Here is a 13,614-nt window from a genome sequence, read left to right as displayed (position 1 = left end):
CTTGCTTCTCTTCCCTGCCTTTCTGCCTATTTCTTGCGAGGAGACTTCAGCCACCATGCAGTGAATGCACCACCTTAGCCAGGAAGAATAGGTAAACTATCCTCTTGACCATGGGGTGTAGCTATAATTGACCGAATGGGTTCAAAGAACCCGAGCCCCCCCCCCCCCAGCTCTTGAGGGCCTCCCAGCTCCACTCCTCTCTATTTTCTTCATTATCTTTCTCACTCTGAGGGGCCTCCAGAGAGAGAGGCAAACACGGGGCCCCTCTCCCTTAGCTACGCCCCTGCTCTTGACCTTCTAAACCTCCTTGCCCCCCCTTCAGCCTCCCTGCTTTCAAGTACTTTCCATGGCAAGTCATAAGCCAGACTCTAGTCTAAGCACATCAGCCAAGCCAATCGACCTCTAATTAGTACTTCAAACTAAATTATTGCCAGCCATACTCCTGTCTAGAATACCAGCTAAGATTCATTGCCTTGCCTAACTGAACTTTTGCATTCTGTGCCCCATATACCCTCAGTAAAACCCTTGAACTATATTTCTTCCTCCTCATCTTTTCCAAGACACCAAACTTGCTCAAATTTGACACTGGAACCAAACTGCTCCCTCTAGCCAAGCTGATTCTCCATGCTAAGCCAAAAATACATTTGGAGTGTCTAGTCAGCGCTCTGGGGCAGTTCTGGTAACAAGTTCTTATTGATAATATTTATACATTTTCTATTAGACATAATTTTTTTCCCTCCACAATCCTCTCTTGCTGTACTAGTGTCTACATGATTATGAATAGTAGTGTGCATGGTTCAGTCCGGCACACTGTTACAGACCCCCGGACCGGTTCGGCAGTCCGGTGGTCCGGATGGGCAGGGGCCTGTTACTTTAAGCGGGGGGTGGTGGTAGTACTTACCCCCCCCCCCCGCCGCCGCTCTTCCCCCTCCGGCGCTGTTCCATTTAAACATCTTCTTGGGGCGGCAGAGTTCCTCCCTGCCGCCCCTGCCCCCGTCGTTATTCCCAAAGGCTTAAAAGAGACGAGTGCTAGCGGCGCGCATGCTCCCTGCGCGGCACGCGCGCTAGTCTCTGATGCTGGCGTGCGGGGGCAGGGGTGGCTGGGGGGACAACGGGGGCAGGGGCGGCAGGGAGGAACTCTGTCGCCCCAAGAAGATGTTTAAACGGAACAGCGCCGGAGGGGGAAGAGCGGCGGGGGGGGGAAGTACTACCACCACCACCCCGCTTAAAGTAACAGGCCCCCCCGTGCCGGACCGGGGGGCCTCCGGACCTTGCACACCCCTAATTATGAATAGTTGCTTGTTAAAATTAGATTGTACAAGCAACTGTCAGCCTTTTGGCCCTACATGATAGTTTCATATATTGCAGCAGTCGCAATTTATCCTGCAGCCAAAGTACTTCCCCTGTAGTTAAGGTGAGGTGTAATGCACACCACTCTTATATGCCCTCAACCATTCTATTGGCTGTAGAATCCAAAGCTTCTGCCCAGTTCCCCTGAAATTTGGTGCAAAGTAACTGGGTGACAAGTGCCACCACCTCTCCATAAATAGCCAATATATAGCGGTTGAAAAACTGACCCCAAGAAACTGATTTCACTCGTCCTTTTAAATATATCCAGAAATCTAGATCAATAGCAGAATGTGTTTTTTTGTTTGGGGGGAAACTGGCTATTTCTTGAGTTATTAGCCTTCAAAGTCCCTATCATAATAGGGTAATCAATATCACAGCACATGACTAATAGCCTGTTTGGTTCTTCAAGTTTTTATTCTTCTTTTTTCTTAGTCAGGATAATTGCCACCTGCCTTTTTCCTTTTGCTATGTGGACCAGCTGAGCCACCAAAGCAAGCTAGCTGGTGTTTCAAACTTGACTCTTATTCAGAGCAGGGATTGCTGAATTATTGACCTCTTTTGTGTCTGCTTCAGATTCCTAGCCATGCAGTGTTTTGCATGGTTACTCCAGAGTAAGTCCTACTTGTTAATAAGAGGGCAAAGTAAGGGAAAGATTCCTGTAAAAACGGGAAATAATAGGAAGCCCTTCCATTTTTAAACTGGAAGGGTTAGCGAAAGAATGGAAAAACTGGGGGGATAATGGAAAGATCCCTGTTCCAAATGCGGGGAGAGTAATAGAAGGATAATCTCTTTTTTTTTTTAACTGCGGGAGGGAACCAGGGGCATAACTGTAATAGGGCGAGGGGAGGCAGTTGTCTGGGGGCCCACTACCTTGGGGGTGGGGGCAGAGGCAAGTCACATGACTGATTCCCCCAGCCACACACCCACCCGGGCTTCCTTCAGTTGTATTCATCCTCCGAAATTGATGTGAGTGATTAGACCCGGAGCTACCAGAACAGCTTGTCTTTCTCTAGTACCATTAAATAACTTGCATCATCCACAATTTACAAAACCTTTTTAAAAATATATATAATTTTACTATGCTTTTTGTTACCACTATTCAGCCTCATTTAAGATTTCTTTGCTTCATGAGCTAAGCTTCAGTGAGGGGGTGGGGCCCATTTTAAAATCGTGTCTCTGGGCCCACTCCAACCTTGCTATGCCCCTGGAGGGAACAATGGAATGATGCCTGTTAAAAGTGGGGGATAAATACACACAGAGTGCTCCTACGGCTCTGACATTATCCACAGCATCACACTGAGGGTGTGATGGGGGGGGGGAATTAACTGCCAAGAACCTCTTGCCTCCTAGGCTTTAGATGTTAGAATAAGAGATATTAACCATTAAGCAGGAGCCAGTGGTTTAAAGGAGAGAAATGTACTTCATGTATGCTCAGAAGCTGTGCTCTCTGTTGAAAGCTTTTACAGTTTAGAACTTTCTGTCTTTCTGTACTGTCTTTACATACACCATGAACCTTGTTGCACATAGGTCTAAGGAAGAGAAATGCACTCTGTTTATGCTCAGAGGCCCATTGCTTCTATTGACAGATTTAAAAATGTATTATTTTACATACAGCAGGGAAGTAAAGACACAAACACCAATAGGTGTGATTAAACATTCCACAATTGTACTGAACAACATAAACAGTATCAACCTAATTAGAACGTAGAGGAGTAACTCTGGGTACATGGAGCCTAATTTGTAAAGTCAGCATAATATATACATCTTTGATATATATAAATCTTTATTGCTTTGCATGATATGTAAGTTAAGGTGATCACGTTAACTTGCAGTTTCTTTGCTTTGGGAGCAGAAGGCAAAATTGTAAGCACCTTAACTCTAACAATCCTATCTATGTTCATTCAAAATAATCCCACTTTGCTTATTCCTAGGTTAGTGTGTAGGATTTCAGCCTTAGTCTGGAAAATAATGATCAAGATTTTGAAAAGTGTGTTACTTTTTATATAGTCAGTTTTTTCCCCTATGAATGCAGACATCATAAAGCATTTTTTTAAAAACTTAAAATACTCTATAAAGATACATAATCTAAAATGAATATGGCTTGTATTTTTTTTAAATCTATATTTTAAACAACTTGGATATCCTCGTGAATCTGAATTTTTGTTTAAAAAATTCATTTTAAAATATATGCCTCCTGTCAAATAGGTGCTCATGTTATACTGCTCATGTGGTTTTCCCCATTCGTATAAGAGATATATATATAGATAGATGTAATACTAGATAATCTTTCAATTTTCTTTCCTTGCTGTAGGATCTGAGGGAAGAGTGCTTAAAGTTGAAAACAAGAGTTTTTGACCTGGAACAGCAGAACCGTACATTAAGTGTGTTGTTCCAGCAAAGAATGAAACCAACATCTGGCTTACTACTTCAGGTAGGCTTATTCATTCATGAATAAATCTCAATGGTTAAAATATGTTAAATTGTACCATGACTGAAATTACATAATGTTAGACAGTTTATGGCAATGTCAACAAGCAAAAAATGTCATTTGACAGACAGTGTATTAGAAGAACATCGGTTATCTAACATCTGATATGAAACTGGAAATGAACAAATTCTGAGGAACATAAGTTAAGAGATAAAGAAAAAGAGTTCAGTATTTTTTCCCCAAATGGTTCCAAAATGTGCCCCATTGGTGTAATAAGCAAACAGAACAAAGAGATCTTTCCACTGTGTTGTAATAGGGAAAGTTTGATCATGTAAATCTTTAATTATGCAGTTGGTTTAATAAAAAAGACTGCCTCCTTAAGTGGCGCAGCGGGAAATGCTTGACTATATTGGGCAGCATCAATATAGGAAGATGCTGAAAGGCATTATCTCACACTGCGTAGGAGGAGGCAATGGCAAACCCCTCCTACCAAAGAAAACCACAGGGCTCTGTAGGCTCCAGGAGTCGAAATCAACTTGACGGCACATCTTACCTTACCTTAATTTTAAAAAACCCCTAGATTTCTAGATGAATAGAATTAAAGTATAAACATTTACAGAAATCCTTAGTACCAGCTCTGTCTTTTACATAAATGTGTACATGGATGTTTTTTTGCTTTTCTTGGGAAAGGGCTGAGTGAGTGCATTTGTTTCATTTCCTCAGACACTTCCATACAATTCATCTCAAATAATGAAGTATCATAGAGACTGCATGAGGATTGTAGCTGATCTAAATATTTTTGTTAGCTGCTGCTGTTTATTTATTTATTACTTAATTGGCATAACTAAGGCTGTGATCTTAAGCCTATGTTGCTGATAGTCAGTTCCAATGAAATCAGCATCATATTTGCATAAAGTGAATAACGCGTTTTAAAAAGACAAAATACAAGAAGAGTTGTGCTAGGTCAGACCAAAGGCCTACTAGATCCAACATCTTGTTTCCCATAATGTCCAACATGGTGACTCTGGGAAATCACAAGCAAAGGATTTTGCTTCTTTCCTGCCATTGCTGATTAGCAGCTGGTATTCAGAGGCATACTGCTTTTAAACCTGGAGGTATCATATAGCCATCATGACTGGTAATACATACAGGAGGGGAGAAGTGTCTTTGTTGTAACATGGTGACCTTCAAGCCAGTGGAAGAGAGTGTCTCAGGAGAATGAAATGTCCCCCTACTGGTTTCTGAGTGTTGTCATTTAATTTGTGTCCATTTATTCTTTTGCATAGAGTTTGACGTGTTTGTTCTATGCTTACAGCCAGACATTGTTGGCATATCTCACACTGAAGGCTGAGCCAGTGAACAAGTCCCTGTTGGTATACTGTAGCTTGTTACCACACTTGCTCAGACGATTGTCTGTTACCACAGTTTGTTACTTTGCTTTTGCTTGTGTGCAAAGGGGAAGGAGATTCACTATAAGACCCATTTGCAAGTGTGTAGTAACAGCAATAATAAAGGACTTTGGTCTGGGCAAAAACAAAGTCAGTGTACCATTAGAGGAGCAATGGATTTAGAGATAAGACTTATGGAAACAAAAACAATAGAAGCACAGTGCAAAAGGGGAGTATTTAGCTACCAGGACCAAAACACAAACCAGTTATGTGGGCAAATAGTTAAGGGTGCAGACATGATGAAAACAACTAAGTGGACAAACCAAAATGGAGAGGGAACACTTAAGAGTTCAAGGAAGGGGGAACGGAGAGAGAGAGAGAGAGAACACACAGAAGTTGCGGTAAAGAGACAGACTGTACACCTTTCCTATTTTGCTGGTCTTGTGTGTGATGCCTTAGAGATGCTGGTCGTCCTTCTTTAAGTCTTCCTGGCAGAGGACACAGATAGGAGGTGAGGACAGGCATATCACCCTAGCCTGTAGCTCTGCATGAGCTCACTGTGAACTGGGAGAGAACTGAGGGTCCTGAGCAGTCTAGAATGTGAGTACAGGACTCATATCAAGCCCATTCCAGTAAGATCTCAGCCTCAAGGGATTGTCTCTGGATTTGTCTGGTCAAGCAGTCCTGGCCTGCTGAGGGAGTCAAAATTCCAAATAAGACCTCATGATTGCCTGCTACTCAGGAGATTCCCAGGCACTCAGGAATAGGAAACAGCCATGCCAATACAAGAGTCCTTCACAAGGCACATTCCAAGCTAAGATTTCTTGAGGTTCTGGACCCCACATTCTAATGTTCCTAGTGATTTTAGTGTTTTCAGCTCAGGGGAGAAAGGACCGTGGCTGGCAGAGCTCTGGTGCAATAGCTAGCAGTGTGTACCACTAAACTCCTAGCTATGCAAGTCTAGAGAACTATGTTCCAAATGCCGCTTGATTAGAACTCCAGAGAACCAGCCAGTCCATTCTGATCCAATCTTCCTAGCTGATGCTGTTTCAAAAATCAAGTTGGGAGTAAAGCCTTTTTATAGGGGGTTTTGACCTTGGGGGCAAATCTAGGGGCAGGAAAGCTTGATAGATTCAGGTAATGGAGCTGTAAGAGGCATGGGTCCTGGTGCTCAGGCAATGGATGCTCAGGACAAATAGGGATGAGCACGGAACCGGGTTTCCCGGTTGGCTCAAATCCTTGAATGTTCTTCAGACATTGTTCCTGGTGGCCACTTTAACACTTTGTTAAAATGCCAAGTCACACTTCTGATCTTGCTCCGATTGCAAACTTTGGTCCCCAACAGGAGATACAGAAAGCGGGCAGCAGGTGGTGTGGCAGGTTCTCTGCTGACAACCTGGAATTATTCGGTCCAGTGATTATGCAAAGAATGCCTAAACAGGCTTTAGTTACCAGGAAGACTGTCTTATATTGTACTTTTCTCATGTGTGTTACCTCACATAAGAACAGTCACCCAGTGTCCCTTTCACATTCCCTAGCCATTCCATTGAACACATCTCTGGGTCCACCCATTCAGGCTCAAATAGGGAGCTCTGTATGTCAGTTAACAGCATAGTCAGGACGTTACTTCTGTTGTGGATTGTCACTGTACTTATTACATTTTAACCTTACATAATAATGAGCATAGATTCATCCCGTTGCCCTTTGACCCCAACCCATCATTACCATGTTCTTTCTTCTCTACCCATGTGTGTGAATTTATACATATAGATACACACATACCTGCCAAATGAGGGTGACACTTCGTACATCCAATAAAGTGGATTCCAGTCCATAAAAACTTATACTGAAATACATTGATTAGTCTTTAAGGTATTCTTGGGTTTTGTTTTGTTTTTAAGTTTTGGTACCTGCATTTGCTGGTTTTCTTCTCCTCACAGCAGTTCATAAACACTTTATAAATAAATAGTACAGACATAAACTAATAATAGGTAGAAGTTGTGTTAAGAGTATTGGAATCTCTAATCAGGACAAATTGGGCAGAATAATATAGTAGTTACAAACCAGTGTTTTGAAAGTTTTACCCATCCCTGCTTTTTACTACTAACAGCATTTTGGCATGACATATTTTAACTGAAGCATGGATTTCCTATTGTTTTAATGGTGTAAAAATATCTCATTTCCGTGAACAGCAGTAATCGCTTGAAAATTAGTCACTAACATTATTCATGTTTGGCTCATTCCATTGCAATGCAAAAATCTCAGATTTATTGTCCTAAAATAAAGTAGTTGGAAACATAATTTCCATTGTTATTTTTGAAAAACGTGACACAAACAATTTGAGTGCAGATCCTTTTTGTTCTATTATATAGAGATCCTACTCTCTGGGTTTTTTCCTTCATGTTCCACATACGGATCAAAAGGAAAAGTGATTACTTCAGCTTTAGTCAATTTTATGCGGGGGAAGTTTTCCATGACTACATTCAAAAGACCTTAGAATAAAAGCTATTATTAAAAATTACAGTTTCATGCATATATACACACATACATACATATATATACTCATGTTTATCTTGGGGATTTGATTATGCAGATTGGTACATTAATTCCTTGGCATTAGAAAATGTGGTGCATCCATTTCTGGCAGTAGATGTCACACAAGGGAAATCTAATTCCCATCATGAGAAGATTAAGTAAACCACACTCTGACCTAAAAGGACCAGTCTTGCTGAAAATAGAGAGCAGTTTAGTTTCTGAAATACTATCACTTCCCCCAGAACATGTATATCTACAGCAAAATACATTTTGATTTAACGTGATTCACACAGTTGCCTCAATCCAGCAAATTCTTGTAGGTGTGAGAACAACAAAGGTGGAGATTGCTCAGGGTAGCTTTCCATTTGTCGTATTATAGTCCATGTGTGTTTCTAGTGTTTGAATTAGATTTTGGTTTTTAGTTCATTTATTCTTCATTTTATGGTGTTTATATATTTGATATTCTAATCTGTGCATGCTTTGAACAGATAAGCTACTAATAAATTTTTATATTTTCTAACCTTTGGCTTGCTCGCTCTGACTGGAAAACTCTTCATACAAAGGGTTCTCCAGATTTGAATATGCATTGACCTCATGATCGGGGAACTTTTTCTGACGTATCTGGGAGCTTCTAAATGTTCTCCCTGCTGATTGGGAGCTGTTTTTCTGTGAGTGACTCCTTACAATTGTGTTAACACACAGATTATCCTACCATGTCAGTGGGGATTATCATGTGAGTCCCCTCAGAGCTGAAATTTCATCCCGTGGGAGAGACGCTGATTCCATGAACAGGACCTGGACAATTTCCCCCCACAGTTGGAGCACTTTCTGTTATATGGAACCACTCACAGTGAAAGGGGTTAAAGACAGCTAGACTAGTGGTTAAAGGACCCCTTAATTTCCATGTGAAGTAGACTTATACAGGTACATACAAAAGCAGGTGTAATATTCTCCACTTGAAGTCCATTACAATGCAAAGGTCACAAGTACTACAGAAGACAGACCAGGCAATGTGGCCATTATGCTTGACTAAAATGCCATATATTTAAACATATGTTTGTGTAGCAGATTTAAGGCCAGCCTTTGTCTCAGAGCAAGTCCACGTGAGGGGAAGAAAAATGAATCATCCCCTACATGTTTGCTGTTCCTTTGAAACTTAAACTATACCTTTAGTACTCACTGCCACCACACCCACTTTGTTTAAAAAGTGGGTGTGGTGGCAGTGAGTACCAAAGGAATAGTTTAAATTTAATCCCTCCCTGGTGTGGGCAAAATTCCAGGGAACTCGCCTTCTCATTTACCAATGGAAATTTTGTGTTGTTTAAAAAAACAAAAAAAAACCCTCCATGTGCAGCTTCCACATAGTGAGAAAACCTAGTAGGTTGTTGAGCAATTAACATTGAGGCATGTTTGCACCAGAGTCAAACCTCTTTCCCTGAGTTAAAAAATCCACTCAGGCAGGTAAAATACAAAGAACAAAAAGAGAAAAACTGTATTCAAAATACTACAGACTGCTTCCGTCTGAGGCTCTCTCAGCTTTTAGTTACAGGTAACAGAAAAACTCAGTACTTGCAAGAATACTTCAGAAACCACCCTCAGATTGGGATGGCACACTTTTAAAACGGTGGTTACCCAGTTGTAAAGAACATAAATGTAAGAAAATACCAAAAAGCACCTTTGGGAGTCTACAGAGACCTTTGCAACGCCCCAGTTGGGGAGGAAGCTGCATTCCTGAGAGACAGTTGCTTGCTGGTCTTGAGGAGTAAGGAAGCAACAAGCTTGTAGCAACATTTCCACAGCAAGGATATTAAATAAATAAATAAACAAATCACCAAGAAAACAAGAGGGGAAGGAGAAGCTAGGGTTGCTAGGGCTGGAAATCTCCTAGGGTTGGATTTCTGACTGGCTGGCAGTGTTTGTGTCTTTGCCAGAGGAGAAGCCTGAGTGGAGGATTCGTTCACTCCAGGGGAGGGCCCCAGCTTGTGGGAGGCCTCACATCTCTGAGCTGAGTCAGCGTGACTCCTAGTGTTGAATATAAGGCTTGGACCAGAGGAGTTTTGCTCCCAGGAGCTTTCCTAACAGGAGTTTACAAACAGATAACAAAGGAGTTTGGCAGGAGTTTAGTGGGAGATTGGTGGGAAAAGCTGTGGGGAGACACACAAGGCACAAATAAGGTGAGTACTACCCAACTTTTGTAATTTTATTGGAAGACGAAACTAAAAACCATTAATTATCTGACAACTGTACCCAGTACCTAGCTTCAAACCCCATATACTCTAAATAGCCAATAAAACTAGTTATGAAGGTAGAATGCCAGCAGGGGAGAAGCTGGTTCCCAGTATATTTCACAGAATGTTGCATGTATGGATATCTGCCTGAGGGGCAGAAGTTGTGGGTGTGCGCTCGGTGCAAAGAGCTCTTGGCTCTCAGGAAACAAGTTCATTTCCTTGAGGGTGGATGACGTGGAGAAGCTCAGGGGAACAGAGAGATGTGTGGATGAGACCCTCAGGGATGTGGTAGAGGCATCATGAGGGCACTTCTGCTGTCATGAAGAATGAGGGTCTCACGGAAGGAGGACATCAGTCTGAGGAAAAGGGAAACACTCCCTTAGCAGGGACCCCTTCCTTGGGTGATGTGCCCACATCCTCTTGCACAGAGGATACTCCGCCAGTGGGTGGGTGCTTCTTAGTAGTGGGTGATTCATTAGGGTCATAGAGAGATGGGTATGTGACTCACGTGTAGCCCGCACAGTTACTTACCTGTCTGGTGCAAAGGTTGCGGACATCACGCTGCATCTAGGTTGGCTATTGGGCAGTGCTGGGGAGGAATCAGGTTAGTCAAGTCTTTATTTCAGTCATTGGCCAGAGTGAGATAGGTGTCAGTATCTGGCCACCTGGCAGGGAAGTTCACAATACCAAACGGAGCTGCAGAAACAAGATACGGCTCGGAACAGTTCTTCTTTATAGGGCTTGGCTGCAAGCTGTCGACACGAAAGTTGACAAACGTTGCTTTCCAGCAGTGAATAGAAAGCTGGTGACGTCATTTATAGTACAAGCCGAGAGCTCCCAGCTGGCAGGAATTCAAGGCTTATCAGCCCTCTGCAAGAGGCATTTACTCCTCCTAATAGTCTCTAGCTGTGTTCTCCATCTTATAACACGTCTCTGTTGTGGAGTCAGTGGAGGTTGCTTGCATAGCTCCTCTTCTGATTGGTCCGTCATGGTTTCTGCTGTCTCAGATTGTTGTGCCTGCTCTGAATCATCAGCCGGATCTGCCTCAGCTGTTTCTTGGAAGCTGACAGCCGGGCTCTGCCCCTCAGACACCCCTGCATCGGCTGAAAAGTTGACAGCTTCCCCTTCCTCCTCGCTGTCTGAGATTGAGGGCGTGACAATGCTCTTAGTTGGAAAGGAAAGGCATAGGCTCAGTTTCTCTTAGTTTGTTACATTATAAATAAAAACACAATAAATCAGTTGTAAGGATTTGCAAAGCACAAAAAGAAAGAAATCTAACATGAGCTAACTACCAAACTGTTCCCTCGCTAAACCCTTCAGAAGCCCCAAAGCCCTGGCTTCCTTCCCCCTTGAACTCACCCCAAACTCCAGGAGAGATTTCAAGCTTCCTGCATTCCTGTCTCTCAAGGATCTGCAGATGTCCTTCCATGAGTGAATTCTGCAGGCGAGCTTTTGATCATGAGGCAGCAAAAGCTCCATTGCTGCTCCTCACTAAGCCTCCCACCCATCTTCTCTCATCCCCCTCCTAGCTCCTTCTGAGAACACAGACACGCTTCTCTTCCTGCCGCAAGGCCCTCTAGGTCCCGCCCACCTAGTGCTGAGTGGCTGATCTCCCCAGTTGTCACTGCCTGTCAGTCAGGACAGGGTTCACATCCAGTTTACTCTTTAGGGTAAGGGAGGGCCGATTGCTACAGTTTGTTAAAATTGTTCAACCTGTCTGAAAAATTATTATTAATAATAATTTAAGAAAAATGCCTAAGGATCTGACAATATTTTATGCACTGAAAAGAGGCACTGAACAAGAGGTTGTATTAGAAGACCTTCCTCCAACTCTAGATCCCTCCAACTCTATTATTCTAGTATCACGAGCTACACCAGAGGATAGGGGTGTACAAAACCAGGTCGTATCAAAACAGGTGTTATTCAAACCAGGCTGATTTGAACTCAAACTGGCCTCAAAAAGAGGTGGCCAGTCAAAGTTATGGATCAGTCCAAGTTACCCGGTTCGATGGGTTATGCTTGTAAAGGCAAATCTGGCGAGGGTTCCCCTTTATAAGCAAAGGGGAATCCTGCCTTTAAAAGGCTTCTAAGGGTGGCTGGGTGGGGTGGTGAGAATGTACCTTACCACCACCAGCTTCTCTAAATGTGCAGATGTAATACATGGAGGGCGGAACCATGCCATCGCCATGCGGACCGCTCTGCTGGGGGGGAGTGCAGGGGTTTAGAGGAACCACTGGTAAGATGCCCTCTCACTGCCCCCCGGCTGCCCTTAGAAGCCTTTTAGGCAGGATTCCTCACCAGATTCCCCTTTACAAGCATAGCCCCTTGATCTGGGTTGACCCGGTTTGATTGAACAGACCAAACTGCTGGTCAGTTCAACCAAACCAGTTTGCGGGCCAGCGGTTTGGTTTGAATTTGAACTGAACCACAAAAAACAGTTCTGTGCACATCCCTACCAGAGGAAAGGGGTGTGGTGATTTCCACAATGAGATCTGTAGTAGAGCAACATTACAACAAGGCTTTTGTTTTGTCTGAAATTCTTCTCTGTATAGTTTGGCTAGGATTGTGATTGATACAGCCCTGATAGGTTGCATGTGTCAGCAGCTGGTGTTGAAAACAATATATTTATAAGGAACTATAAGGTGTGTGTTCACTTTTAAGGTCCTGGGATAAGACTGCAAGTAAGGCCTGCACAAAATTAATCCGAACTTCTGCCTTTGAGCCCTGTGACACAAACTTGGACCTATTATTCTAAAACGTTTCATGTTGATGCGAACACAAGCAGGCATTAATGAATAAGCATTTCAACAGTTAGTTGAACTGTTTCCAAAGGTGCTTGTTCTATCCCTTCACTTGTACAATGACATTTGAAAAGCATTTTGCAATATTTGGATGTGAGAAATTACTAAGTAGCCTTATGGTTTATTGGTGGTTGTTTCCTCTGGAGCATGAAATTGTTCCAGAGTTTTGGACATTCTCTGAGCATAGTGGATAGGATCCAAACAGCTGTGGAATTCGTATGGAAAGCCCAGTGGGACTCTAGCCTTGTTTTTCTGTAACAGCACTTCACCACCATGCTTCATGGCAAACTGCTTTCAAAACTAAGATGAACTTTGAAGCAATTTATGAAATTGTATACATATTCAAAGAAAAGGAAAAAACTACTGAGTTAGCTTAAGCCCTTGTTTGATCCTAAGCAACTCTTTGTGTCCTGACCAATGTTATCATTTTACCTATCCCATTGAATTGTTTATCGCAGTTCCAGAATAAAATTTCAGAACATCCAGTTATTCATTGTAGACCTGGCTTGAGTGGTTCAGTTAAATCATTATGGATCTGTAATTATCAAAATGCGGGAGGGGGGATACAAATTCCCTCCTCTGTGAGGAGTTCCAGGTAGGCTGCCACCACTTTTTAAAAGGAGCAGACATTCCAAGGGAATATTCTGGGAAAGTAAAGTGGAAAACCCATCCCTATGATAAAGGCTTGAGCAGTCTTAGGCCTTCAAGAGCGTGTGATTAGGGCAGGATCCAATAAAGAATGATAATCTGTAACAACAAGAAGAATGATATGTTAATAATTGGATGATAAGGAAAACTATAGAGGCACCAACAATTACTGCTTGCATTCAAGTAAAACCCTTCCCCAAGAACTACAAGAACCATGCAGCCAGATCCAAGCAAAT

At 42.6% G+C, this 13,614-nt stretch overlaps 1 protein-coding gene across 20 annotated transcripts in view; it reads left to right on the top strand.

Annotated features, from left to right (window-relative positions):
- The window catches only part of NCKAP5 (NCK associated protein 5), a 930,794-nt gene that overhangs the window by 698,302 nt on the left and 218,878 nt on the right, over positions 1-13,614 (top strand). For all 20 annotated transcript variants that reach the window (XM_053253151.1, XM_053253227.1, XM_053253159.1 and 17 more), the window contains one exon: positions 3,662-3,781. In XM_053253151.1, coding sequence (XP_053109126.1) covers positions 3,662-3,781 — 120 coding nt within the window. The remainder of the gene's footprint in view (positions 1-3,661; positions 3,782-13,614) is intronic.

This window comes from Hemicordylus capensis, chromosome 1, assembly GCF_027244095.1.
Source record: "Hemicordylus capensis ecotype Gifberg chromosome 1, rHemCap1.1.pri, whole genome shotgun sequence".
Classification (NCBI taxonomy): Eukaryota; Metazoa; Chordata; class Lepidosauria; order Squamata; family Cordylidae; genus Hemicordylus; species Hemicordylus capensis.
This window is presented reverse-complemented; position numbering and strand designations above follow the sequence as displayed.